Source organism: Thamnophis sirtalis, unplaced genomic scaffold (assembly GCF_051295495.1).
Source record: "Thamnophis sirtalis isolate CommonGarterSnake01/CBP01778 unplaced genomic scaffold, rThaSir2_p1.2 scaffold_7, whole genome shotgun sequence".
NCBI lineage: Eukaryota > Metazoa > Chordata > Lepidosauria > Squamata > Natricidae > Thamnophis > Thamnophis sirtalis.
This window is the reverse complement of record NW_028261387.1, coordinates 26,701-54,561: the sequence shown is the minus strand read 5'-3', so window position 1 is coordinate 54,561 and position 27,861 is coordinate 26,701. Positions and strand designations below refer to the sequence as shown.

At 36.6% G+C, this 27,861-nt stretch overlaps 1 protein-coding gene across 4 annotated transcripts in view; it reads left to right on the top strand.

The window, feature by feature from the left end:
* Positions 1-27,861, top strand: part of KCNT2 (potassium sodium-activated channel subfamily T member 2) — a 211,238-nt gene that overhangs the window by 165,590 nt on the left and 17,787 nt on the right. For 2 of the 4 annotated variants that reach the window (XM_087719174.1, XM_087719173.1), the window contains exons 22-25: positions 1,849-1,920; positions 6,126-6,260; positions 12,421-12,532; positions 26,236-26,337. In XM_087719174.1, coding sequence (XP_087575300.1) covers positions 1,849-1,920; positions 6,126-6,260; positions 12,421-12,532; positions 26,236-26,337 — 421 coding nt within the window. The remainder of the gene's footprint in view (positions 1-1,848; positions 1,921-6,125; positions 6,261-12,420; positions 12,533-26,235; positions 26,338-27,861) is intronic. The other 2 variants (XM_087719176.1, XM_087719175.1) reach the window with 1 other exon arrangement.

Below are 27,861 nucleotides of genomic sequence, written 5' to 3'. Positions count from 1 at the left end.
ACTGAATGCCACAACCAGTCCTAAATGGGGAGTCAGTGAAAAGCACCTGAATTGCAAACACATGATCATAAATTCAGATATAAATTCTAATTGACCTTCAGAGGCTATCAATTCAAACTGCTCCTTAAGCAAACTGTCAGAAGTCAAGGACTACCTGTATACAACCATTGGTATCTTGAATCTATCAACTCTTGTAGATGTTATGGATCTCTCTTGCATAGGGGAGATATATATATATATATATATATATATATATATATATATATATATATATATATATATATATATATATATATATATATATATATATATATATATATATATATATATATATATATCCTCTCTCCCTCTCCCTCTCTCATAAGAGTGTGTGTGTGTGTGTGTGTGTGTGTGTGTTTAATATTACATCCAGGTTTAACTGCAAATCTCATTGTGGACTGATATTTTTAGTGTAGAAGTATACGGCCCTCTAGTGTTTAATTGAATTTTTTAAGGCTCATGTTTCAAATGCTATACGTGATTTTTAATATATGATTTCTCTATTATAGTTTTAATTGCATTTCATCATAGTTCCTTGTGGCTTTTAGCTGTGTTTTCTTTTTTCTTTTTTTGGAGGGAATTTATCAACATTTCTAATTCCAGTTATTATGAGATCCAGTATCCAGATATAACAAATATGTTAGGAATCATTTTTATGTTTGTAATATATACAGTTTACATATAAGTTCCTTAGTCATCCCCATAAGTGTAAGAAAATATATTAGTGAGTTTCACTATTGCTTAAATTCCATTGGTTGCATTAAGCTCTTTTTGCACTTACCATATTACGATGTATTTTGAGACAGGAAAGAATTGTAAACTGTTGCATAAACTTTAAAATAAACTTAACACAATTTTTTTAAAGAGGAAAACATCCCTAATATCTCCCCATACAAAATTGGGAGATAATGAGAAATCCAGTCCGGACATCATACATTATAGTTATTAAGCACAATAGACAGTGCCTTCTTTGCCATAAGCAAATTTGTAATTTTCAAACAGCTTTGAAATCTGGCTTCCCCATTGACTCTGCTTAGTGGCAAAAAGCATGACCCCAGGACTCTGCAACCATCATGGATATGAGTCAGTTTCTAAACACCTGAATTTTAATCATGTGACCCTGGGGATGCTGCAATGGTCATAAGTGTGAAAACGGTCATGTGCCACTAAACAAACTGTTCTCATCGGGGACTTCCTGTACATCAAAATCAGTAAAAGACGGCAAGTGTGGCAGACCAGATGAAATGAAAGGTTACCCCCTCCCTCTCCAAAGGCAAGAGCAAAGTGAGGAGCCGTTTGAGTCTTTGGGGGGGCACCTCATCCCACAGCACAGGCCCAGCTGGGAAGGTTCACTTAAAGGGCCCCAGAGGTGACATTGTTTAATGGAAAGAACCCAGAGGGCCAATCCCACAAGCCCCAAGTGGTCTGTCTGCATACTTAAGGCAGGAATGTGCACATAATTGTATTAGAGAAATTATTAAAATAATCACCAACTATATGAAAGAATTTTACACACACACCAAAAAAAAGTTCTCAATAGATAAGAATGTCTCTAAAAATGTATCTATCGGAAGAAATGTGTCTGGAAAAATCAAACAGAATTTTACATACTGTAACATTTTTCAGACTAATGAAGAAACAGGAAAGAAACCGACGTGGTTGTTAAAATGAAACATTAGCAATATTTTTTTTTAAATTCCACTGTCCAATTAAACTGTATTTAACCTTATTATTACTACTAAATAATTTCCGGTACCCACACAATTTTTGTGATACTATCTTTCACTTTGTGACCCATCTGCTGTTTAGGCCAGATATGCATTTTCTGGATGCAATCTGTTGGTTTCCAATGGTTTACTACATGGTGGGCTCTATTGACAAGTAGGTGAAATGATTCTTGGTACACTAAATATTGTAGTGTATTGTAGTGTGCAGTACCATGTAGTTGCATGCTTTTGTGTAGTGCTAGTGTTTTGAAGTTGTATCCTTGCATGCTTACTTGTTCTTCAACATACTGAACCTTTTATGTTGCTTAAAAGGGTTTTCCCTTTTAAAAGGAGACTTCTAGTTTTATACATGGAAATCTACAGTTGAACTGATGTGCAGTTCAGTCTTCATTCATTTATTCATTACATTTTGATATAGTTACTCTATACTTGTATACATACAAAAGTACACATAACGGATCTGCTGAGATTACACGAGCTCTCCATAAACAGATTGAGCTAAGTAGACACTGGAGAACTATGTCTATGGAGATTCTCCATCGTCCAAGTTATGGTTGCCCCAAAGGTCCTCTTCCAAAAGGCAGCTGGATTTTTCTTTAATTTTTCCTTGTTTTTTTTTCCCCTTCAAGGAAGAAAACCAAAGTCAAGTTGCCTTTTGGAAATGCACTTTTAGGACCGGAAAACCATCTTTCTAAAAAGCTTTCATTTGCACAATAATTGCTCTGGGTTAATTGATTATTTATCATCCACTTTTGAATTATTTCTAGAACCTCATGATGTGTTGTTTGGATGTATAGTAAGGAATTCTCATCTCCAAGCCCTTATGCAAGCTTGTTAATTAATTAACCCTGTATGTAAAGGGTTAAATGTATATTGGCTGTTCTCCAAAGGCTGCCTTGTGCATTAGGACAGTGGCCCCCAACCTTTTGGGCACCACGGACCGGTTCCATGTAGAGAGCGTCTTTTGCAGACCAAAGGGGGGGGTCGTTTTGCATGCTGCCTGCATCCTGCAGATGGGCCTTTACTTGTTTGCACGGACCTGTTGCTGGCATGCCACAGACCAGTTCCGGTCCATGGACGGGTGGTTGGGGAGCCCTGCACGAAGATATCCCCCCCTCCACTCTGGACTATCCAAAGTGGAATTGCAGTGGCTATAAACAGAGCCCCCAACGCTAACTTATAAGGTTAAAAAATAACCTTTTAAAACAAAAGTTTAAATTGTAGCTGCATCAGCAGCTGTTATTTTAAGATAATGTAGAATTTATCATAAAGCAAACAGGATGCTTCACTTTGAGATACTCGTTTCGTTTTCATGATCCCGAAGAAGAAAAAATCCTTCAATATATTGCCACTTGACTGCTGTTTATCCTGCCTTGCTCAGATTTAACTTAGCATACCTCAAACTTAAAGGCTCTTGTTTTTGTTTATAATAGCCTATAATAAAATGTTTTTTTTAAAAATATTTGTATCTTTTCAATTTTTCTCAAAAATGGAAAAGATACTATGTATGGATGTTCTAATACTTTTTATTAGAGAATATATTTGTACCCAAAGGCTGCTTCATATATTACATGGCAACAAGCCAAAGTTTTAATTGGTTCATTTTACATTCAGCAGAGAACTCACTTCACTTTAGTACCTCCTGAAAGAACATTAGTATAAGAAAAACGTCTCTTGACATATTTGGTTCAACTCATACTTTTATACATTTTAGATAAAACTGGATTTAAGATTCAGATTAAAAGAAGCAATAATACATGGAACAATTAAGTTGAACGAAGCAAGAGAAGCAATGGGAGATATAGTTCAAAATACATCGTCACTTGAAAGAAATGCCTATTCAGTCCTTCACCTTCATAATGCTACTTGTCTTGCTACCCATGGCACTTTTAGCAAAAAAAAGTCAGGGTTCCATATTATTAGTTTCTTTACCATACAGTCCACAACCTTTTTGGGACCAGGGTTTCAGGGAAGACAATTTTTCAATGGGCTGAAGATCCGGAGGGCGGGGGGGAGCATGCAATCTAGATCCCTCACATCCTCAGTGTATAGCAAGGTCTCTGTGGAGATTCTCAGTCTTCCAGGTCATGGTTGTTCCAAAGCTGAAGATGCTTCTTGGATGAGAAGTGAAACATCTTCAAAGAAAAAACAGAAAGTCCGGTTGCCTCTTGAAAAAGCACCTTTGCAGTAAGGTTCGCACTCCTATGAGAATTTAATACCTGATGGTCTGAAGGGGAGCTGAGGTATTGATGCCAGCACTGAGTGGTTGCAAATACATTTGAACCTTCGCTTGCTCACCTGCTTCTCACTTCTAGTTGTGCCAAACAGATGACAGACCAGTTCTGGTCCATGGCCCGGGCGTCAGGGATCCCTGCTTTGCCTTCCTAAATAAGATATTACTATATAGCAGGGGTGTCAAACTCAAGGCCCGCAGGCCGGATATGATCCACGGGGTGCTTAGATCCGGCCCACAGGGCCAGCCTGGAAATTGCAAAGAACTGGCCCGCAGTGCCTCTACTGGTCAAAACTGGGTGTGGGGGAGCAGCACACAACCCATTATGGCTGCCAGGGTGGTGGAGGAGGCAGTCCAGGCTCAAAATGGGGAGCAAGGAGTGTCAAGCAGCCTGCCCCCCCCCCCCCCATCACCGTTTCAGCTGCCAGAATGCTTCAGGAAAATAGTTGGGAAAGAAAATAGTGGAAACAGAGTGAGGGAGAGTCTAAAGGAAGTCCTGCCTTAGCACTTGGCCACCACAGATGCCCCCCCCCCCCGACACGAGTCCCATGGCCACATCTACCATGACCATGCCCCCCCTGGGCCTCTAAGGTCACACACAACCCTGATGTGGCCCTCAATGAAATCAATGGCATCATAACTTTGAACAGTAGTTAAATGAACAGCCCTAAGGACCATTATAGGAATAAACATAATTTCATCTAAGTAAGAAATATGGAGAGAATGAAATAATGAAAGAGATCAACTGGCTGTAGTGAGTGAGAATAGATGGCCTATAGATGGTGGTAGGAATGTGCTTTCTCTACCAAATATGTCATCAGAGTCAAGAAGCTTTAATTATACCATGCCTTGTCTGAGTTATGTTATGTGAACTATTTCTACATTTTTTCTCCCTCTTTTGATGCAGATTAATACTGTGTAGAAAAATCATTTCATCATAATGATTTAGAATGGAGTTTAATTAAGCTCTTAGGAAATACGATTCTTTGACTTAAAATAGAATTTTAATATAAATGCTCAGCCTATAAATGTTTCATTGTTTAGTCACTTCTGTTTATTGATAATATTATTGTCCAGAAGGTAGTTCAGCTATCAGTAGAATTACTGGGCAATTAAATCCACAGCAAGTTATAACATTATTTTGCACAACTTCTCCCTCCTTCTTTAAGTAATTCTCTTTTCTTCCTCCCTTACCTATGATTATATAATTTAGGACACTCTCACTAAGGTTCACATTTAATAAAAACTTGTAAATAATAATAGTAAATTTCAAAACTTCATTTAAAGGGAACTTAAGGCTGTACTTATCTCGTACTAAATTACATTAACAGTTTACTTTTCATTAGCAATGTACAAAACCTAACTTTTAACTATAAGCAAACTGTTGTAGATAAAATTAATTGCAGTTACTCGTGGGCTTGAGAATTGAATTCTTTCTGAGAAGAGAAGAACATGCATTCTCAAACTGCTCCTGCTTTGTTCATTATAAATAAAATGGAACCAGATTTAGATATCTGCTCATCTTTTCAGACTACATCATTTGGGGAACAAGTTAAGCATTTCAAAAACATGACATACATCTGTCCATTTATCTCTATTTACTCATTCCTACAAATTGTTTTAAAAAATGCCCTCTACATAAAAAAAATAAAAAATAAGGCTATGGCATGCCAAGAGGTAATATGGATGAGTCCTGTCCATTATTATAAGATACTGTAGAGGAGATAAAATTATCCCAGCAGCTACTAAGAATCATCTTCTTCCTAGCGTGTTCCCACTAGTGCAGGGTCCACTTTTCAGAGCACTGAATGCCACTTTGCACAGTCAGCTGCATCTCCAGGGCCCAGGCCCGCGGCTTCCATATTTGTTGATGGTGTCTTGCCATCTCTGTTTTGGACGCCCACAAGGTTGCTGACCGTTGACTTCTAGTTGGAAGACAGTCTTGGCGATGGTGAAGGTGCTGCTCTCAGGACACGTCCAGCAGCTACTAAGAATAACTTTATGATTACAATTTAGTCACAATTACTTTATTTTATAAAACAATAAGTGTTTCTCAGAATATATGGCTAACTTGTTATGACCAATATGTATTTGACTTCATGTAACTTTTTATCCTATTGCAAAAGTCTAGATGATTTACTAAAATGTGGTATGACATTTGCTGCCAATATGGTTGTGGTGGACAAGGAAAGCACCATGAGTGCCGAAGAAGAATACATGGCAGATGCTAAGACAATTGTAAATGTACAAACTCTTTTTAGGTAAGTGGCTGTACAATTACTTACTTCCTATGTTTCTATGGAAATGCACTGTTCCATTTACATTCCATAAAAATATATAATTTTAATAATATAAATAGACTTAATCATATCAGATTTATCAGTAACATTAGTGACTAATATGTCCATAAAATCTTTTGCTTGATCTAATATTATATTCAAAAATTAAGCAATAAAGCAAATGAATTTCTTCCCAAGATTACACCACAAGTTCTAATGTATTTAGTTAAACCTGGTTTAGGAAGCAACAATGGTTTCTATTGGGTATCAAATGTTATTAGTGAAATCATCTGTTTCTTACTATCTTTGATGCTCCTCCATTGAGCATATAAATATTCACAGTAGGTAAACAATATATTTTAGGCATTCTAGTAATTCTACAAGTGAATAACATTAAATTACTATATTGTATTTAACCTCTTGGTAATCCGTGTGGGTAAGTCATAAGGAAACAAATGTCCATTGCTAATTAATTGTGTTTGTTGCTTTGAATAAGTTTCTGGTTAATAAGTACTCCTTTTGCTTCTCATCAAACCTGATTAGTTTTGATCTAAATGCCATGCCTAACTTCTGCAGCAGTGGGGAATTTCTTTTAAACTGGGCCTTTATAAAGCCAATTCTATTGGAGCAGTATAGATTATTAAACAGGTTTAGGAATTCTCAAGATTCAGAAATGAAACTATAGTTAATAACCAAACCACTTATCAACTAATGTTTGGGATGATGAAATTAAGGTTTATTTAGGTTTATTGGTTTTGTATGCCGCCCACTCCCGAAGGACTCCGGGCGGCATACAAAATAAATTTTATTTGATAAAAATATCAAATAAGAACAGAAAGAATCTGAAAAATCAGTTCATTGATAAAATAGGAAAGCATTCTGAGAGAAGAGTGTTCGGTTCAATGGAAAAAAGAGGGAAGTTGCAACAGTGACAGACTGAATTCAATACGTTTAAAGAATGATGGGAAAATTGGAAAGTTTGAAGAAAGCCTTTCCTGTGTACAATTATGAAAGTGGAAGGCAGGAAGAGAATTGTAAAGATTCTGGGAACAGCAAAGAAAGTCAGCATTTTGGATTTATGAGATGCAGCGTTCACTTATGCGTACTTACATAAAAAATATATGCTAAGGGATAGAACCTTTGGATAGATGCTACTTTGTGTAGGAAGGGAGAATAAGAGAAGGATTCTGGATTTTAAAAAGGCAGAGGGGGGGGGAAATTCCGTTCTTCCCCCCTTTCCTTTATACCATGTTCAGGAGTTTGGGTCATGAAGATCATTATTAAATGACTCCTCAAACAGTTGGAGGGAACAGAAGATATACAGTAGGTCATTATCAATAATTTATTGCCAGTGCTTTTTGGCTTCATCTGATCGGTGCACTTCCTGGCCCTCTGAAACCATGGCTGTCTTGGAGCGGGGGACTCAAAACAGTTCAAAGCTGTACTGCTCCGTTGCCTGGTGGCTTCAGATGGCTCAAAGAGGCTCCTCTGGATTAAACCAAAGGCTGGCAACCTCAGAGCTGGATTGTTTGCCCTTTGTGTAGTTCTTGATTTCAACTATGGATGGAAATGAAAAAAAGCAGGTTGGAAAAGCAAAAAGTGAAGCCTTTCTTCTCATTCTATGGATATTTCTGCCTTGAGAAAAAAAAATCACTGCTACTACCAGTTGTACTGTTGATATCAAAATGATATCAGGTGTGAGACATAAAAGAAACAAGAAGTCTGAAGAACAGAGTAAGGTTTGGAGGTGGCTAAGTTGGATAATGGCTTTCCTCCTGGGCTGAACAAATTGCCAAAAGGCTGGAGGCTCTAAAAGAATTCTACTAAAGAGCCACCATATTATACCAGTTGCTCTGGTCAACAAAGGTTCCTGGACAGACAATATTATCTCATACAGATATTTTCCATGATAGTTATCAAGAACCAGCAATGCAACTCTTCTATGTCTGTCTGTGTGATGCAGGCTCTAGTTAATTTTTACAAGGGACCACACAAGAAGCCAGAACTGTGGTGGAGGGTCCCTGCTGCTGCCAGCCCACCCTCTGCTGCTAACTGCACTGACACCCCACCCTGAAACCATGCACTGACACCCCGCCCTCCACCAACATTGCCCCCTACTCTGCTGGTGCTCCCTCCCACTCCACCAATACCACCCCACTGATGCCCCAACACTGCCAGATCAGACTGGGACTGCTCGCAGGCCAGGTGTGTGATCCGTAAAATGCCCAGGTCTTCTCTGGTTCACTAGCATGTGCCTCTTTTTTACTTCTTTTTTTCTATAAAAATGTCCTACATACTTATAAATAAGGCCTTTCATCTGGGGGCTGCTTTCCCCATAAGCATTTTACTTCCAGCTACTTTATTTGCACAGTCTCTAAGCATCCAGCAAAATTGTCTTCGGATTCTTTGATTAAAAAAAAAATAAGAGAAAAGATTTTGTTCCCAAAAGTATATTGGGCATGACTTAAGCCTAGTATCTTCATCTGCAACTTGAAACATTAATAGTGATAAAAACACATCACAGAATCTGAATGTTAACAGAGGCAAAAATTTTGCTTTCATGTTACAGTGTCCATAATTACTTCACCTCTACCCAAAGAAAAATAATGCCTTCTAGCAGTTTATTTGCAGTTATTCTCAGTTCAGTGCTCTTTTTCTTCCTCTTAATTTAACACTAATTTTCACATCACTAGAGAAATATCCAACAGATACTGTAAAAATGTACTTTCAGAATTCAGAAAAGGTACTTGAGTAGCTAATAAAAATTACATATCCTTAATGTAAAAATCTTTTCTGGCGTGATTACTTTGTAATGGAAATTGTAAGAGTTTGGATTATTCCTGTTTTAACTATAGCATACAACCCCTAGATGGCAGACTTTCTACATGTACTGGCAACTAAACAAAATGTAGAAAGATGTTGGGATTTTCTTTGTACAAAGAAAAACAATTAAAACCTAAAAATTTCAATTCAAGTTTGACGTAGTAGATATAGTTTCACACACTATTAGAAAAACAAATATTAGCAATTTTGGTGCTGAAGGTTCTAGCCAACATCGAAAGTTTAGGAAGATGGAACTTTAATATGCAAATAGTTTCACAGAATCGAATGCTAAAATGCTCTGTTTAAACAGCCACTTTTTAATAGTTTAGAAATCATATATTGGCAAACTTATCTACATGTCAAAATAATTTAATATGCATCATTGGTTTTTTTTTAAGTATTATTTTAAAGGGTGCTGCTGCAAATTTCCTATACTTTGAGCTGTTTATTTATTCTGGCTTGGCATTAATTGCTGTCAGTTTAATTAAAATAAACGATGTAATTAAAAGTAAGATGTAGGATAATCTCATAATGATGTCAGTGTGGCAAGTAGGAAAATCTGCGGCCCTGATTCCTAAACTGAGAGGGTGACTCCATCAGATCCCAAGAACAACATGAGATCTCTCTATCCAGAAGAGTAATAGCTAGGACACTGCACAGAATCCTCAAACTTCCAGGCCTCTGGAAGAAGAACTGAAATGGAAGAATACACATTAAAAAAAGGAAATTAATTCTAAAAATGACAAATTTAAACATCATGAAGAATGAGATAATTTCATTCATAACAAAGTTCTAAGCAATTCAATAAATTGCCTTTCCAGTTGTGAGGCAGAGCTGTGAAAGAGTGAGAGAAATAAGCTATTATGGATTTTGAGATAGTGAGAGAACCATGGACTGGAGAACAATCAATAAGTCTGAGATCACATTAAGGGTGACTTCTTCCTTGAAATAATTATCAGAATGCAGAAACTCATTTACTTTCACCATGTAGTACAAGTAGATCATTATATAGTTTATGTATTTACATTTATTGGGCATTTGGCTCCAGTTCTCTCTCTCCCTCCCCCTCGCCCCCCCCTCTCTCTCTCTCTCACACACACACACACAAACATGATTAGGGAATTAGAAGACATTGAAATCAGTAAGAAGGATGAATGGAATCAAAGAGATTACAGAAACTGTAAGAGCTAGAAACTATGACCGAAAATAATTCAAGATTTGATTGTGTGCTGCCCAAACATTGAATTTTGTCTTGCAAACCATACAACTGTGATAAAATAAATTAAGATAATCGGCAGGAATAAAAATTAACTAAGAGGGCACCTAATTAGATTCACAGCACCAAGGCATAACAATTAGGTAAAAATACCATTCACATGTTACATTGTATTTTGAAATATGTTTGGGTCCAGCAAATTTACTCCCAAGAAAGTATGTACATAATTCCATTATATTCCCATTTTCAAACTTATTAGCCATGTGTTTCTACAAAAATATCTAATCAGGCAGATGATCTGATACTAACTTTTCTTGCTCTTTTATATATGAGCTGTCCATTTTCTACTTTTAAAATCCACAGGAGTGCAGTCTTGGCTAATAAAGTGCAGGTTATTTATTACAATTGTACTGAGTTACAATTGTGTGGTAGAGACTATTTAGCTTTATTTTATAGCTTTGATTTTTTACAGAAACAAAATGCAGGTGGCATCATTATCGTCACTGTTACAGTTAATCACAGAAATATGATTTGTGTTTTAAGAATGCTGCATTGAATGCCTGGGTTCTTTCTTTCTTACTTTCTTTTTAACTATGTTAGGCTTTCAGTGCCCATATTAAGAATGTCAGTCAGTTCCCATGCCAAGCCAACAATCACAAACACGGAAACTTGTCCTCTGCTTCAAGAATAGGGGCAAAGTACTATAACAAGGCCTGGGAACCTAAACAGCAATTTTTCATAATTCCAGTTCTCTTGTGATCATCTCAGTTAGCATTTCGCTTTCAAGAAAAGGCTTTATTTTAGACACTCCAACTCCATGCTTCTTCAAGAAAAAAGCAAATGTATCTTTTTAGAAATGTCGAATTCTCTTTCAGTATCCTCGTGCTACTACAAACCTCTTGTTCTGTGAAGAAGATGTTACTATTTAGGGAGCAAATTCTAATTTCCATGGGTAATTATATTCCATAATTTAGGGAATATATATTCCCCAATATATATTTGGGGAATATGTATTCCATTTGGGGAGCAGACCAAATGTAAAATAGAATACAAGGATCTGAATATGCATTTCTTTAAGCAAATTAATTTCTCCTTATTATCACAACATCTTACTTGTTACAAACCTTTATTTTCATCTCCTATATATAAGGATTATTATCCCAAAGACTGAGTGTCATCTGAACATTGATACAAATACTTTTTAAATACCTCCTTAGATAATAAACAAAACCTTCAATGAAAGTTAATGCAAAGTGCTGATTGATTCTTGCCTAGAAGGCTAATGTTTTCAAAAAGACAATTGCAAGTTAAATTCTCAACACAGTTACAATGCTATATATTGGTAAAAGTATTTTATAGCCAATATATATATATATTCCTCCGTATTTTCATTGTTATTTGCAGTTACTGGAAACAAGTTATTCATCATTGTAACAGCAATTACTAATAAAGTATTTATCTGACATATTAAAGTGTTAATACATGTTATATATATTTTACTTAAAGGAATGGTTCCTCTGAATCTCTGCAGGATACTTATCCCGTTATAGGAATTAATTAGCTTCCACCAACAGGTGGCATTTTCAGCATGGCTTAGAAAAAAAAATGACAGAATGTGAAATACTCATACAGGATCGCAAGGCATATTGTGCCTTGGACATCTAAAAATGATAGATAGATAGATAGATAGATAGATAGATAGATAGATAGATAGATAGATAGATAGATAGACAGACAGACAGACAGACAGACAGACAGACAGACAGACAGACAACAGACAGACAGATATTCAAATAACTAAGTAATGGAGACATTATCATTCAGTTCAGAGATTTTTTTAAAAAAATATGCACTAACTGTAGAACTTTTGAAACATTTTTGTCCACTTGCTAATATTGTCTCCTTGTATTGAATATTTTTCTATTTTTCTTTCTTTCCTTTCTTATTTTCACTCTGTGTTCTTTTTTCTTTCTTTCTTTTTTGTAGGTAGCATTTCCTAGCAAGTAATTATATTTTTGGAGTAATTGTATTAATTTGTATTATATTTACCCACCTGATATTATTAGAAGAATAACTATATTATCTCCTTGGAAAACCATTTAGGTTGTTCTCCAATTTGAGCATAATTACTGAATTAACTCATCCTGCCAACATGAGATTCATGCAGTTCAGGGCCAAAGACTGTTATTCTCTTGCTCTATCAAAATTGGAAAAGGTAAGAAAGCTTCATTGCATTATAATAAATATATGTAATTTATTGATTCTCAAATGTAGTTATCTTTTTTAATTTGGTCTGGAAACTGATAATTCAAAATGTTCTTAATCTAATGCTTAATCATTAAAACTATTGATATAATTGTGAAATATCTATAGAATATAATTCAAGGGAGTGCTGGATCAAGTAGTAAAATTACAGATGGGAAACCAAAGAAAAATGTCCGAGAATGAGTCTGTAACCATTTTTTCCCCAAAGATGAAATTATAAGAAAACAATCGGTTAATCCTGTCACAGTGTTATGTGTGCAGGATTCTCTACTAGGTCTAGTAAAAACCATCCGCTCTTTTCTGAGAACCCTTTAATACCCATCACCATGCTGTTATTAAGTATTAATCCTGCCATTTTGAATACACAGAATATCATGCCCACTGCAAATGAGAGTCAGTAAGCATAACTCAACTAAAACTGAAATGGTCAAAATAAATGGTGCAGCAATACTTTTCAACACCAATTACAGCAATTGTCAATGTCAAACAGCTAGCAAAAAAGAAAGATCAGCTGAAATTGTCCATTGTTGTATTTGTTTTAAATCATGATAAAAACATAAATTCTTATACTGCAAATAATCGTGACCCGACAAAAGGGCAAATGTCAAAACCACTCCCGACTAACGGCATCGCTAAAACCGCAACATCATCAACACGGCGACAACAGCGTGGCGACAGAATGGCGCTTTACAACAGCGCTTATAACTTAAGGTAAGGGTTAGGTTTAGGGTTAGGTTTAGGGTTAGGTTTAGGGTTAGGTTAAGGGTTAGGTTAAGGGTTAGGTTTAGGGTTAGGTTTAGCGTTACGTTTAGGGTTAGGGGTTAGGTTTAGGTTTAGTTTTACAGCGCGCTTCTGTCGCCACGCTGTTGTCGGTGCGATTCAGCGCTCATTCGTCGGAGTGCTTTAGAACACGCGGTTTTGTCACTGTGGTTTAGTCGGGCATGGTTTTGTCGTTCACCCTTTTGTCGGTGAACCCAAATAATCAGGAGAGATATAACATGATTCTGGTTTTAGCCCTAGTAGAAATCTTTGTTGAGACAATGAGTACCATCTACATATATAAAAAGTGCATGTCCCTTTCAAAAAGCAAGTGAAAAGAATCTACAAAATTTGCAGAATTAATTATTTTAATAATACAGCCTAAATGTTGCAAATGAAACAGATAATACTGAGGTTTACTAAAAAATAATACTAACAGGAAACAACTCGATTATGATTATAAATTCAGTAGTTCAAGGATTTAAGTGGCAAAATTAGCATATGGTGCTAACTATGACAAAGTGCCTACTTAACAAGAAAGGAAACTGTTTGTAATCAGCAGAAGCCAGTAGTACAATATACTTCCCTAGGCAGAAATTCTTCCCTTATACTGGAGAGCAAATGATGCACACATTCTATACGATGCCAGAATTAGACCTTTAAGAAATTAATCTTATTGGATGGAAATTCAAATGAGCATAATTTTGTAGCTGTAGGAACTAAAACTACCGTATATACTCGAGTATAGGCCGACCCAAATATAAGCCAAGGCACCTAATTTTACCACAAAAAACTGGAAAAGTTATTGACTCGAGTATAAGCCTAGGGTGGGAAATGCAGCAGCTACCGGTAATGATGTCCCGTGCAGCCACGGGAGCGATGTCCCGCCTCCTATGACACACGGCACAGTGATTCCTATCATTGGATCACTGTACCAGAGGAGGTGGGACATCGCTATGTGGCTACTTGCCATAACAAGGAGGAGGTGGGACATCGTTGCAGAGCGGCAGGAGGGGGAGGAAGGGGAATCGTAAGACAGCCCTGCATTACATTAGAACGTGAGGAGGGGGGATGGTGTGGTGCGCGCTGCGCGGCAAACTGACACAGAGGGAGAGGAAACTCACAGGGGCGCCGGGCCATTCACGAGCATCACCCAGTGGCATGGCCCCGCCCCTTTTTCTCCTCCATTTCGGGCAAATTTTTCACTGACTCGAGTATAAGCCGAGGCGGCTTTTTTCAGCCCAAAAAGTGGGCTGAAAAACTCGGCTTATACTTGAGTATATACGGTAATCTTTCAATTTCCACTTACATTAGCTAAGTTGATTATAGTAATTTTCCCTCTGAGTTTGATAAATCAAACTTTTACCAGTTCTGTGGTATTGTCACCACATAGAGAGGAGGCTGCCCTTGGAGGGTATCTGGAAGCTTCAGCTGATGCAAAATACAGCAGCGTAGACAATTTGTAGATGGGCATATTATATATACTACCTCTGCTCTGTGAGCTACATTGGTTACCAATCAGTTTCCAGTCCAATTCAAGGGTGCTAGTTTTGAACTTTAAAGCCCTACATGGCATGGGACCAGGTTATTTGAGGGACTATCTCTCCCAGTTACATCTGCCATCCTACCAGATCCAGCAGACAGGGTATGTCACCAACTGTAGTGCTATGCCTGAAGTGTCTTAGGTGATGACTGTTCTCTGTTTGGGCATCTGCTTTATGGATCCATCCTTCCTCCTATTCACGCCTCCGAAATGAGGCTGGTTTAGGTTTAGGTTTTAGGTTTTATTATTATTTATAGGCCGCCCTTTTCCCTGAGGGGACTCAGGGCGGCTTACAATATATAGGGAGGGGAGTACAAGACAATAAAACATAAAACAATACATAAATAAAAAATAGTACACACCATTCATCATTCGGGTGGGGACGGATTGTGACTTTTATCCCCAGGCCTGGCGGGCTAGCCAGGTCTTAAGGGCTGTGCGGAAGGTTTGAGCGGTGGTGAGGGTACGAATCTCCACGGGGAGATCGTTCCAAAGGGTCGGAGCTACTACTGAAAAGGCTCTCCTCCGTGTAGTTGCCAGTCGACACTGACTGGCAGATGGGACTTGGAGGAGGCCTAATCTGTGCGATCTAATCGGTCGCAAGGAGGTAATTGGCAGGAGGCGGTCTCTCAAGTATGCAGATCCACTACCATGAAGGGCTTTATGGGTGGTAAGTAGCACCTTGAAGCGCACCCAGAGATCAACAGGTAGCCAGTGCAGCTCGCGGAGGATAGGTGTTATGTGGGCGAACCGAGGTGCACCCACGATCGCTCGCGCGGCCGCATTCTGGACTAGCTGAAGTCGCCGGATGCTCTTCAAGGGCAGCCCCATGTAGAGCACATTGCAGTATTCCAGCCTAGAGGTCACAAGGGCCCGAGTGACTGTTGTGAGAGCCTCCCGGTTTAGGTAGGGTCGCAACTGGCGCACCAGGCGAACCTGGGCAAATGCCCCCCTGGTCACAGCTGTCAGATGGTGGTCAAAGGTCAGCTGTGGATCCAGGAGGACTCCCAAGTTGCGAACCCTGTCTTGAAGGTTTCATCCTTCAAGACCTGGTTCTGCCACCAGGCCAGGGAAACCTCAAGGAAATATTGAGGTGGCTCCACTGTTGTTAATATCTGTTCTTTGCATACCAATTATTCCTTTTTAGCTTTATGCTTTCTATAATTTTAGAGCATTTAATAATAGCAATAATATTGTTCGTAAATATTCATTGTTTTTTTAACTTTGTTGTATGCGGCTCAGAGTCATTTGTTTGTGAGATTGGCAGATATATATATATATATATATATATATATATATATATATATATATATATATATATATATATATATATATATACATACATACATACATACATACATACATACATACATACATACACATATATATATACACACATATATATATATACATATATATATACATATACATATACATATACATATACATATACATATACATATACATATACATATACATATACATATACATATACATATACATATATATATATATACATACATACATACATACATACACACAAGTACTACTATTTATTTATTGTGTATTGTGTATTTATTGTGTGTGTGTATGTATGTATGTATATATATATATATATATATATATATATATATATATATATATATATATATATATATATATATATATATATATATATATATATATATATATACAATAAATAAATAGTAGTACTGTTAAAAAAAATAACCCTGGGATCAGCTCTTATTAATTAGTGATATTGTACCCGTAGCTAATAAGCTAGACCAATTTACTAATGAAAAATAAAATAAACAGACGTTAGCTATAAATGTTAGAAAATAATGATTAAGTTTCTTGTTTGATTATTTCCGTGGATATGTCAGAACTTGGGAGATCCGGATATTTTTACATTTATGAAGTTATGAGTCTCCATAATAAAAGTTAATAAAAGTGTCCAGATAGCAGAAATTTTAAACACATTAATACCAAATTAGTAATCAATATACTGATGTTATTGGAGTTCCATTGTATAAAGCATTATGTATTGTACCAAGTGACTTCAATGACCTTTTTCTTCAGCTATTTCCATCTTTTTATATGATGATGTAATGGGATTTGATGAATCAACAAATTAAAGGTAAAGGATCAGTAGTGTGATTCAAAATTTTTTTACTACTGGTTCTGTGGGCGTGTCTTGGTGGGAGTAGCATGGCTTGGTGGGTGTGGCTTGATGGGCGTGGCAGGGGAAGGTTACTACAAAATCCCCATTTCCTCCCGATCAGCTGGGGCTTGCGAGTCAGAGAATTGATGGGGGCAGGGCCAGTCAGAGGTGGTATTCACAACAACTCACAACTGGTATTTACTAGTTCTTCAAACTACTCAAAATTTCCACTACCTGTTCTCCAGAACTGGTCAGAACCTGCTGAATACTACCTCTGTATAAATCTAGTCTAGTCAGGAAACCATTATAATACGTTATTATGTTTATTGAGTCAAAAGTTTAGTGACGTAATCATTGTAACTAAGAGTAGGACATAGAGTTAATAGAAACCATATACTATCTAATGTTAAGGTTAAATACCAGTGAATTACATATCTACTTCAAAAATGGAGTTGTATAATTAATCCAATGTGAATATAGAAATAACAGAAAGAAAGAAATGTGGAACACTTAGATATACTGAATATAAATGAGATTCTTGTTTCAGTCTTTTTAACAACTTTAAACCCACTGAAGTAGCTATACTAAATTGTTGTGAAATATACAAAAGCATCTTCTTAGTAATGAAATGGAACCATTTAAAATCCAAGCACTGATTTGCTAGGAAAATGTGTACTAACCAAGCACTTTTGGAAAATCAAAGTATACAGATTTAATAATTGTCCATCCATACAAGTTGATCTGTTTCATTTAAAAGATAGTGCAAAGCATTAGTAAGAACAAAACAAGAATAGATTGTCATATCGAAGCTGATGTTTGAGAAAGATACCTTTAAATAGTCCCAAACAGAACTCTGTGCTGTTCCTGAGATAATGTTGGATTTGTTGCTTAAATGGATTCTTCTAATCATGTTTGCTAAAGTTCACAAAATGATTTCCCAAATGAAAACGGCAAATTTCCAGGTGGGGAACATATTATAGCATCTGAGCTGAATAAAAGAAATGATGGCTATTCAGGCTCCGTTTTAGATATAAATGAATAAAACAGCATGTCTTCTTGAAAAGATGATACTACCTGTTATTTTATCCATTCATAAGGATGGAACCATGATTAGCCCTTCCAATTATCCATCGATCAGTTTAAGTACAATTTGTACACTTATGCTGGGAATATTATTTGCAGATATTTATGGTAAATTTGAAAACATTTTAGAAGATGAGTAGGCTGACTTCAGAGAAGGAAAATCAACTATTAATGTACACTGTATATTATATCAGGTGGTTGGAAATATGGCCAAATTCAGTCATAAATTTCCTGGGCACTTTATTTACTGCACTCAGTCTTTGACACAAATTCTAAAAATAGATTTTGATATAAATTCTGGCCTTTTACAATTAATACATCTGCTGCTCCTAAATGTCTATAAAAACACAGAGCTTCAAATAACAATTATTTAAAGCAGCTGATTAGGTCTACTCCAACTTCGAAAAGGATTAAATAGGATTTGATTCAAAACAGTTTTGATTTAAAGATAGGATTGGATCCTCGATAAGGTCATCTGTGATTTTTCATGAACTCTCAATGGTCTAATAGCCCATAATAGCAATACTGTGAGTGATTAAACCAGTCAGTTTCTTCCTGGAGTAAAAGTGGGAAAATTTGTCTGAAATGAGAAATGAAAGTATATTTTGCATAATTTCACATTTGTCAGTTAGTGTGAGTCCCAAAGTAAAAGCATTTTTCTTATTTGTTCCACTGAAATGAGTGCGTTAAAATTTCTTATGTTAATCAGGTTGTTCCATAAATGTATTTGTCATTCTTGTCTTATCCTTTCGAGTTTAAACACATAGAGAAAATAACTCCAATTGTTTAGTTACGTTTAAGAGATTACCCATCCATTACCATTGAAATTATTTATTCCTTTAAAGTTCTCAAGTTGGAAGATATTTTGAGCTATACTTAGCTGTTTAAGTACTTTCCTATCAGTATACAAGCTTATGTATTATTGGATTTCTATAGGCTGTGGGCCGAAGTGATAGCATCTCTCTTTGAAAATTGTAAACCACATGCTATCTGGCTAAAAGAATGCATTGATTGATAGCTATGGACAAAAGATGGAATGCAATGGCCTTTCTTAAAGCAGTCTTTTACTTTTCAAGGATACTCATGACTACAATCCAGGAACTTTATCTCTAGATAAAGTTTATATTCCAAAGCTGCTTATTATTTCCGTGCAGGGTTTCGAGGTTTTTTACCACGCAGAAATCCAAGCCAAAATGTAATAACACTCTATTCAGTTCCTCATGTTTGAAGAAGGCAGAAGATTTTGAAAGCCACCCCCCAGAAAAGAAAATACGTTTGCCTTCACGGTTTCACTGCAGTGTATTGAGACATGCATGGCTCCTGGCAGAAATACTTATGACACCCACAGTGGAAAACTCAGTTAGTAATTTCTTATTCTGATAGATCTATTCCTTGTGTCTTGAGAGGCAGAGTATATGTGGGTTGTGTGTTTGCATAAATACGTGCAATGTGGCTCACCTCTCATAATATGTCATATTGAATACTTCCTATGACTCATCCCAACATATTGCCAGAAATGCATATGCATAAAGAATGTAACTTTATTGTTGAAGGGTGACCCTTCCTTCCTTCCTTCCTTCCTTCCTTCCTTCCTTCCTTCCTTCCTTCCTTCCTTCCTTCCTTCCTTCTTTCCTCCCTCCCTCCCTCCCTCCCTCTCTCCCTCCCTCTGTTCTTTTCCAACAGACTGCTAAGAGGGGGACTGATCTTGGCCCATGTCTGAACTGATTGCTTGTGAAAGGTATTTCAATTAAGTTGAGGGCAGCAGATGGCCTATTCTTAACCTAAAAATGGGAATGCTTGCAGAAAGCTACTAAGCACAGTCTAATTCTACTTACCCATAAACCGAAAAATTAGTTCATTTCTTCTTGCTCGGGGCTGTGTTTATTGATGTATTTTAATTCACCCCACCTTTTCCAGCTAGCAATCACTGGTTCATGAAGCTTCCCAGAATTCCCTTGTACACAATGAAATGCAGTTAAATATTTGACAGGAAATTGCTTTGTGTGATATGATGCGTAGCTGACTGTTAATTCCTAGGTTTTTGCAGCACAAAGGCACCCCAAAATGCAACCGTTGCCTTCAGCAAAAGTGTATAACCGAACATGGAAAATTGACTCGGTGCCTTAATGGGCTTCTGAAGCAAGAATTCCCCAAGTCAGAAAGAGAACTCCATCTGCTACTACAGCTGTAAACGGCCCTTGTTTTTCTCTTTGGAAATAGCTAAGCAATCACAGTTGGCAACTGATCAAGCAAGAGCCTTTTGTTCAGCAGAAAAATGTGAGGATTCACATGCCCAAAGTCAAATTCTAACTTTTCTGGTTGCTTCATTTCAATTAAAGTTCAAGTGAATCCCCTCCCTCATTGTTCAAGGCATGATTAGGAAGATGAATATACTCCAGGAAAGATAGGGATTTTATTTTTAATTTTCTACTGAAAAGAGGAACTGACTATTATCCTATACAGCAGAGGTATCCAATCTCGGCAATTTTAAGACTTATGGATTTCAACCCCCAAAATCCCCCAGCCTTGGTTGAAGTTCACAAGTCTTAAAGTTGGCCATCTCTATTATACAGGTTGGGTATCCCTAATATACAGAATTAAAGTTTTCCAATTGTGTTCAGTACAGAGGTGGTATTCAGCAGGTTCTGACCAGTTCTGGAGAACCGGTAGGGGAAAGTTTGAGTAGTTCAGAGAACCAGTAAATACCACCTGTGACTGGCCCTGCCCCCATCTATTCTCTGCCTCCCGAGTCACAGCTGATTGGGAGGAAATGGGGATTTTGCAGTATCCTTCCCCTGCCACGCTCACCAAGCCACGCCCACCAAACCACGCCCATAGAACCGGTAGTAAAAAAAAGAATCCCACCATTGGTTCAGTAGGATTAAAACAGTTAAGGCCTAGTTCACAACAGTGAGTACATTAATTCATTACAATACAATTGATGATGAGCTTCTGATTATGTGAAATAACTTCAGTAAAGTAAAGAGAAATTAAGAGAAGTATTTTCCTGTACTTTCAGTTCTGTGATGCTTCAAGAAACTTATGCAGGAGTTATAAAGCTAATGTGATGAACAAATATGTATGAATCAACCATAACTTTTGCGGGATTTTTTAAAAAAATGTTTATAATGCATTCAGTTTAGGATACAAAGTCATTTCGATAAATATGAGGATTTAGTTGATTGTTTTAAATAATTTCTGTGCCAACCCTTTCATAAGATTCTGGATAGCTTCCATATGTAAAACAATCATAAAGAAGCTGTTAAAAGAGCCATTATTTTTTTTAAAAGAGTAAACTCAGATAGTAAGGCAGATATAATGAAACTTTATGGACCTGGAATGGGAATACCTATTTGCTATTGTATATTCTTTCTATAACTGGGAAGTAAGGGGGAACATTTCCACCCTGTCAAGGGGGCTGTTAACAAGATGATTTTTTAAAAAAAAAAGCTTTAGTGTACTCACAGGTCAATGAGAATGAAAATATGAATATCCAGTTTCCAAGATAGATATTTTCCTTTGAATAAATCTGACTAATTAGCTCTTTGCATTATTTCTTATGAGCAGTTGGTATGGGCTTGACAGCAACAGCAGCCCAAACAAATTAATATGTTATACATTATTTTTGTATGAACTGATAGAAGCTCACTCTTCTGCCAAATCTTTTTTTTAAATATTCTTAATCCACTACATTTTAGAGATAGAACTCACAGATTGAAGGCTAATGAAGTATTAATCCCCCCCCCCATTTTCTTCATTCTTTTTAAGTATGTATTTTGAGAATTAAGCACTTTTAAGGAATGGGAGGTTCTTTTTCTTAATCTAGTAGCAATTTGGGTGAGATTTGGATGATGTATAGTTCTATCTTGTCATAACCACGGCGGTATCATTATGTATGACAACAGGAAGAGAACATTTTGTTCATACCACATACCAGGGACAAGACTGCATCTTAAATTATAACACAAGACTGGAAATAAGAATTAAGAAAAGGAAATCTAATTCTGTAACATTTTCCTGACGTGTACCAACTTTGTGCAGCTGAGTGTTGGAGGGAGGGAGAGAGGGAGGGAGGGAGGGAGGAAGGACCCTTTTGTCAAATCTATAAAATGATCCCTAAAATTGTCAATGAGACAATAAAGTAATGAAATACAAGTATTTTGGGGGCTACAGTATTATTACTTTTGTTGAGGGGGAGGGAGTGTTTGCAACAAAGGTTAAAATAAATTTGGTAATAGTTAAAGATATTCCAGCCCACATTTTACTGCTTACAAATAAACTGCAAAAATGATAGCCAACGGATAAAGTTAACTAAAATTAAATTATAGTATTTACTGGAACACAATTGTAAAATGAAAACTTAAGGTCCAGTTAAGGTTCATTCCTATGATTTCAGGAATGTGACTATTTCAGGGTTTTATAGTTTGGTATCCATATCTTTTTCTCTTATCAGAGACATGCAGAGAATTGGACAGAAGCCAATTCTTAGAAAGGAAATTCTGGTCTCTCCAAATTCTACCAGTTTGTTAAAAGAAATCTAGCACATACGTGATTTTTTCCACCCCAGAAGCCCGATTTCAGAACAAAAGAAGTGCCATTGGTTTGTTATTGTGAGATGCTGAGTATTTTTAGGGTATTTTCAGATGTATTTCCATACTTTTCCCCAGTATTCCTTTAAATGGAAAAAACATTGCGACAACTCCAGACATAGTGCAGATAATCTTTGATTAAAAGATTAAAAGAAAACAAAGAAGAATAAGCAGGCATGAACATAAAAATAAAAAGAACCATGTCCATATTTTACCAAAGCTGTTTTGCCTCTCCTTTTCCTCCTTTTTTACCTTTGTAAGGTCCTCCTGCTCTTTGAGTAATGTAGATAGGATAAAACGAAACTAATTATGGAGTACTGCAGACTTTATTTTGAAAACCACAAATGAAAAATAATAGAGGGCAACCCAATATTTTCTTTAAAAGAAAATAATGTGTAAAAGGATCCTAATATTTGCAATTAAAACTGAATTAATGTTTAGAACAAATGAAGCATACATTAAATAGTATTTTCTGTGAAGTTCATTGCTTGGCACTTTGTTCCAACTCATTGATTCAATTCCATGTATTATCATATTCTAAAAAGCTTGTATGATTAATAACTGCAGTGAAAAAGATTAAAAAAAGTACAACCAAAATGTAGGAAGGTATATAGACTTATGCAAATATTTAATCTTTCAACATGTACATGACACTTGTTTTTTATTTAAATGTGACTGACAAAAAGATTAAATTTCTTTAGCTGTCTAGAAAGAGAATAAATGCCCATTTGGAATATGTGGTCATAAATCTTGATACTTGCATGAAAACCTCACATGCTACATAACTAATCATCTACTCAGAATTTATATTTTATGAATGTATGAAAACTTTATTTCTGGTTTAATCTGTTATAAATTTATATGAAGTGTGGTAGTCTAATTTGTTAATCCAAGTAGTCTCTGACCCTAGTCTTCAATCTTCAACTGCAATTAACAGGCAGGTTCCCACTTTGTTCCCACAAACATGAAAGATGATTAGGGGACTGGAGGCTAAAACATATGAAGAACGGTTGCAGGAACTGGGTATGTCTAGTTTAATGAAAAGAAGGACTAGGGGAGACTTGATAGCAGTGTTCCGATATCTCAGAGGTTGCCACAAAAAAGAGGGAGTCAAACTATTCTCCAAGGTACCTGAGGGTAGAACAAGAAGCAATGGGTGGAAACTAATCAAGGAGAGAAGCAACTTTGAACTAAGGAGAAATTTCCTGACAGAACAATTAATCAGTGGAACAGAAGTTGCCTCCAGAAGTTTAGCTCCAATTCCCTCTCCCTCCGTCCCTCTCTTCCTCCCTCTCCCTCTCTCTAAAAGTGTTTCCCAATTTTCTTTGTCATTTGAGTCTTCCAAAACAAGGGAGTTGCCAAACTATGCTATACAACATAAACACTTTCATCTACAAGGACTTGAGATGACGAGAAACAATTCAATTCAAATGTTTGAAGGCTTTCTTTGGAGTCTGCTAATCTGTTCATAGTTTGGAGACAAAATTTGTTTCGGGAGAAGCATAGATTTGGATAAGCAAGATCACTTATTGCCTTAAATTGACAAATTTAGCCCTTATGAGTCTGCTGGATAACTTTCACGCAAATTGAAAGAAGATCTTGAAGATAAAACTATATACAACTATGGTCTTTTTAAATTGTCTTGCAATTCTTGGATTTCTCCAAAGTTAAATATATTGCAAAATGGTAAATAATAGATATTGAGTTACAGAGAAATAATGCTAAGAACCAAAGAAATAAAACCTAAATAAAACATTTTCCCGGGATAAGTTTTTTTTAATAGAAAGAAGAGATTGCAAAATACCACAAGGCTTTCATCTTAGCTTGTTTTGATACCCTGCCTTTGTCCTTAATGGAAGGAAAGTATCGATATGTATCTTTTCATGTGTTTTCTTCCTGTAGGTACAATTGATATTGTGTCAAATTTGCTGTTATGCCATCAGTTTTATAATGATGTCCATAGTTAACTCAAGATTATATACATGTTTCAGTTTATTAACTGTTTCAAATTGATTTTGCTTTGGGATCATATTCTTTGTGACCTGTTTCCTGATCATGGACCGTAATAAATTCTCTGATCTAATCTGAATCTGATAATAGCAAGTGTAATTAGAGTATATCCCTTATTCCAACAGCAAACAATAGATTTTGGTTTTCTAATGAGGACATTTGCTTTACACTCTTTGAAATACAGTTCTAATATCATCACCAAAATGTCTTTTATACTGATAAATTTCAGATCTGGCTTTGAAATTAATAAAATGGTTGAACATATTGTGATAACATTAAGCGGTCAAATGCCCTATTTTTCATGTTTTCATTTGATTTATCATAGTTGCTTTCCATTTTCGGGTGTAATGTTACTTTTGGGCTCAGCCCGGGTGGATGATTATTTTGATGGTATTCAGCGTTATAGTTTCAATAATATCTTACTGTAAAATATACAAACTGGAAGGAAAATCAATGTATATGTTAATATTAAGATATTTTAAATATTGTTAAACTATTGGGAATGATTTTTATTTTTAATTATAGTTTATTTTCTTGCTCACCATTTTTGCAGGAAAATATATTTCATATCCTACAATATTGGCCTTGAGAGAAAATGGATTGAAATTTAAAATTGCTCAGTGAAAAATCCTTAGGGAAGTTTCTTAAACAAATCTCTTACATTGTATATTAAGTGTCAATTTAACTGAAGTATGAAAATATCGAAAACAGGCCTCTGTTCAGAAGATCATTAAAAGAACATTGTGTTGTGCTAATAATAGGCAATTAATACCATATCTTTGCTTATATTCAAAGAAATCATTGGTAAGAAAACTACAACTTTTAAATCAATAGCTATATAATATTTTAGGAAATTGAAATGTTATCTCATTTCTATTATTAATTTGATAGTCATTACTATCAAATGGTAAGAAAGCTTATTTAAGAGATAGCTTCTCTGCCATTTGCACTCTATTTTTCAGAGTGTAGGTGTCCTTTCTCCATCACAGAGATTGATCATGATGGCATGTAGGTCTCACTTATACCCCACATGAACTGATACAGATAACCATGGCAAGATGCCAATTCGGCAAGGAACTTCCTGTGGATTGGCAAGTATTGGAGATAAACCACTGCTCAGGATATTCAAAGTCTTGGGGAGCTCTTTGTAGACTGGAAAGTGACATACCCTCATATGGTGAGACTCACAATAATTTAATTCATGTTGGAATTTGGTTTGTATCACACTGGAGGCACGACTATTGTGTTCTTGATTCAGAAGATAACTCTCAAAATGTTGGGTCCTGGGGGGGAAATGCTCTTGAGATACACCATTACCTCCTTGAGTATTAATGGATTCACAGCAAGGACTGAGGAAATGTTTACTGTAGCAATAATGTTTCTCATTGACCCCTCTCAAGTGCAATTTATTTAAGGCATTAAAATGTTGACATTATCTTTTTGTCTTTTTCTGTTCCAAACACCCTCCCCCCCCTTCCCTCCATACATTTCACTCCGATGTGAAACAGAAGGAACGAGAGAAAGGTTCTAACCTGGCATTCATGTTTCGATTGCCCTTTGCTGCTGGCAGAGTTTTCAGTATCAGCATGCTGGACACCTTGCTGTATCAGGTACTGTGAAGGGTAAAATGTATTCTTTTAAAGAATTCGTCCTTAAGAATTTCTCTATCAACCAAGTTAAGACATAAAGAGAACTCTGTTTGTCCTTGTTTTCACCAGGACCTCAAGACAAGTGTTCCTTCTTCCTATTTTTCTTCTGTTGGACGGGGAGAGGGCCTGGTCCAAAGTTACAGAGATAATTTTCTTTCCTGAATGTAGGCTCTTAGTTCAATACCTGAAAACCACTCGATCACATAGCATGCTGCCCCACTCTCACACGCGTAGCTGTGGTTTAATGAGTTTATCAATGTTCCCCAGCAATTCCCTTCACCAAGACTCAGAATTGTCCCAAATAAGTCCAGCCACAAGCAGGCCAAGATTGGTCCACAAAGCAATGGGCCAATAGTCCATAAAGGAATTGAAAGTCCACCAAACGAACTTAAATCCACCAGGCAAAACTTAAATTTGCACGTAAGAGCTCAGTTGGCAAGAAAAGTTCAAAGTCTCCAAAACACAAAACATAATGAAGCAGGAAGTATGACAATCAAACAGGCACCTACAACACCAACACATTGCTCCCAGCAACGCTTCCCTCTTCCTCCTGTAATACATAGCCAGCTTCCTAGTGAAGACCATCAAGATGGGCGGGGCCCTTTCCTCCCAACCTCTATTGCTTTTCTCTGCCCTGCTTGCTCTCGGATCAGGCGCAGAAGGCAGCTCCTCCTACTCTTTGCTGGTTGTCTGCCTCTGTAAGCTTTCCCCTCCTCCAATTCTCTTCTGGCCAGCTGTTCAGAGCCATCCATCAACTCCATTCCTGACATGCCGGGAATGAGCTCGTCCTCCCTGGAGCTGACCTCTGAGGAACAACCTGGGGGGGGGTCGTCCAAGGGAGGCATCACACACAGCTCTCAAGGCTTATAAATCTTATACTTAATTTCCTTGTTTTAGAAGTGTAACTCTTGGGATTTTCCAATAATAATGAATAATACCTAATGCTCAGTCATTTAATAACATTTCCATGTTGCATATTTGTTTAAATATTTGAATGTGCTGTGTAGACATACTAGCGCATCCTCATCCATACATATTTATTATTTTTTTAACTTTTAGGATTGCTTTAGATGTAGCCCAACATATCTATACCATTAAAACTGCAACCAAACAGTTATCTTCTTCTGGCATGTGAACCAAACGGGGGACCATTTTTCAAAAATTAGGGTCAGGGGAACGAAAGCTGGGCACGCAATACAGACAATTTCAAGATATTCATTTTTCATCACAGTACTTACCGCAGAGTTAATGAATATGCTGCTGCTGAGTTGTGTTTAGGGAGCTCTGAGGTTTCAAACAACCCCATCATAGCACAACTAGGCTTCAGATGTTTGCTGCCATTAACAATAAAAATGATGCTGATTTTTTTTTCCTGACCTGAGTTTCATCTCTGAGCAACTAAACTGTGTTCTCGTCTTTTCCAAAGCTGATTATTTGTTTGAAAAGAAAGATTTTGAAAAACAGGAGCTAATCAGTTTTAAAAAA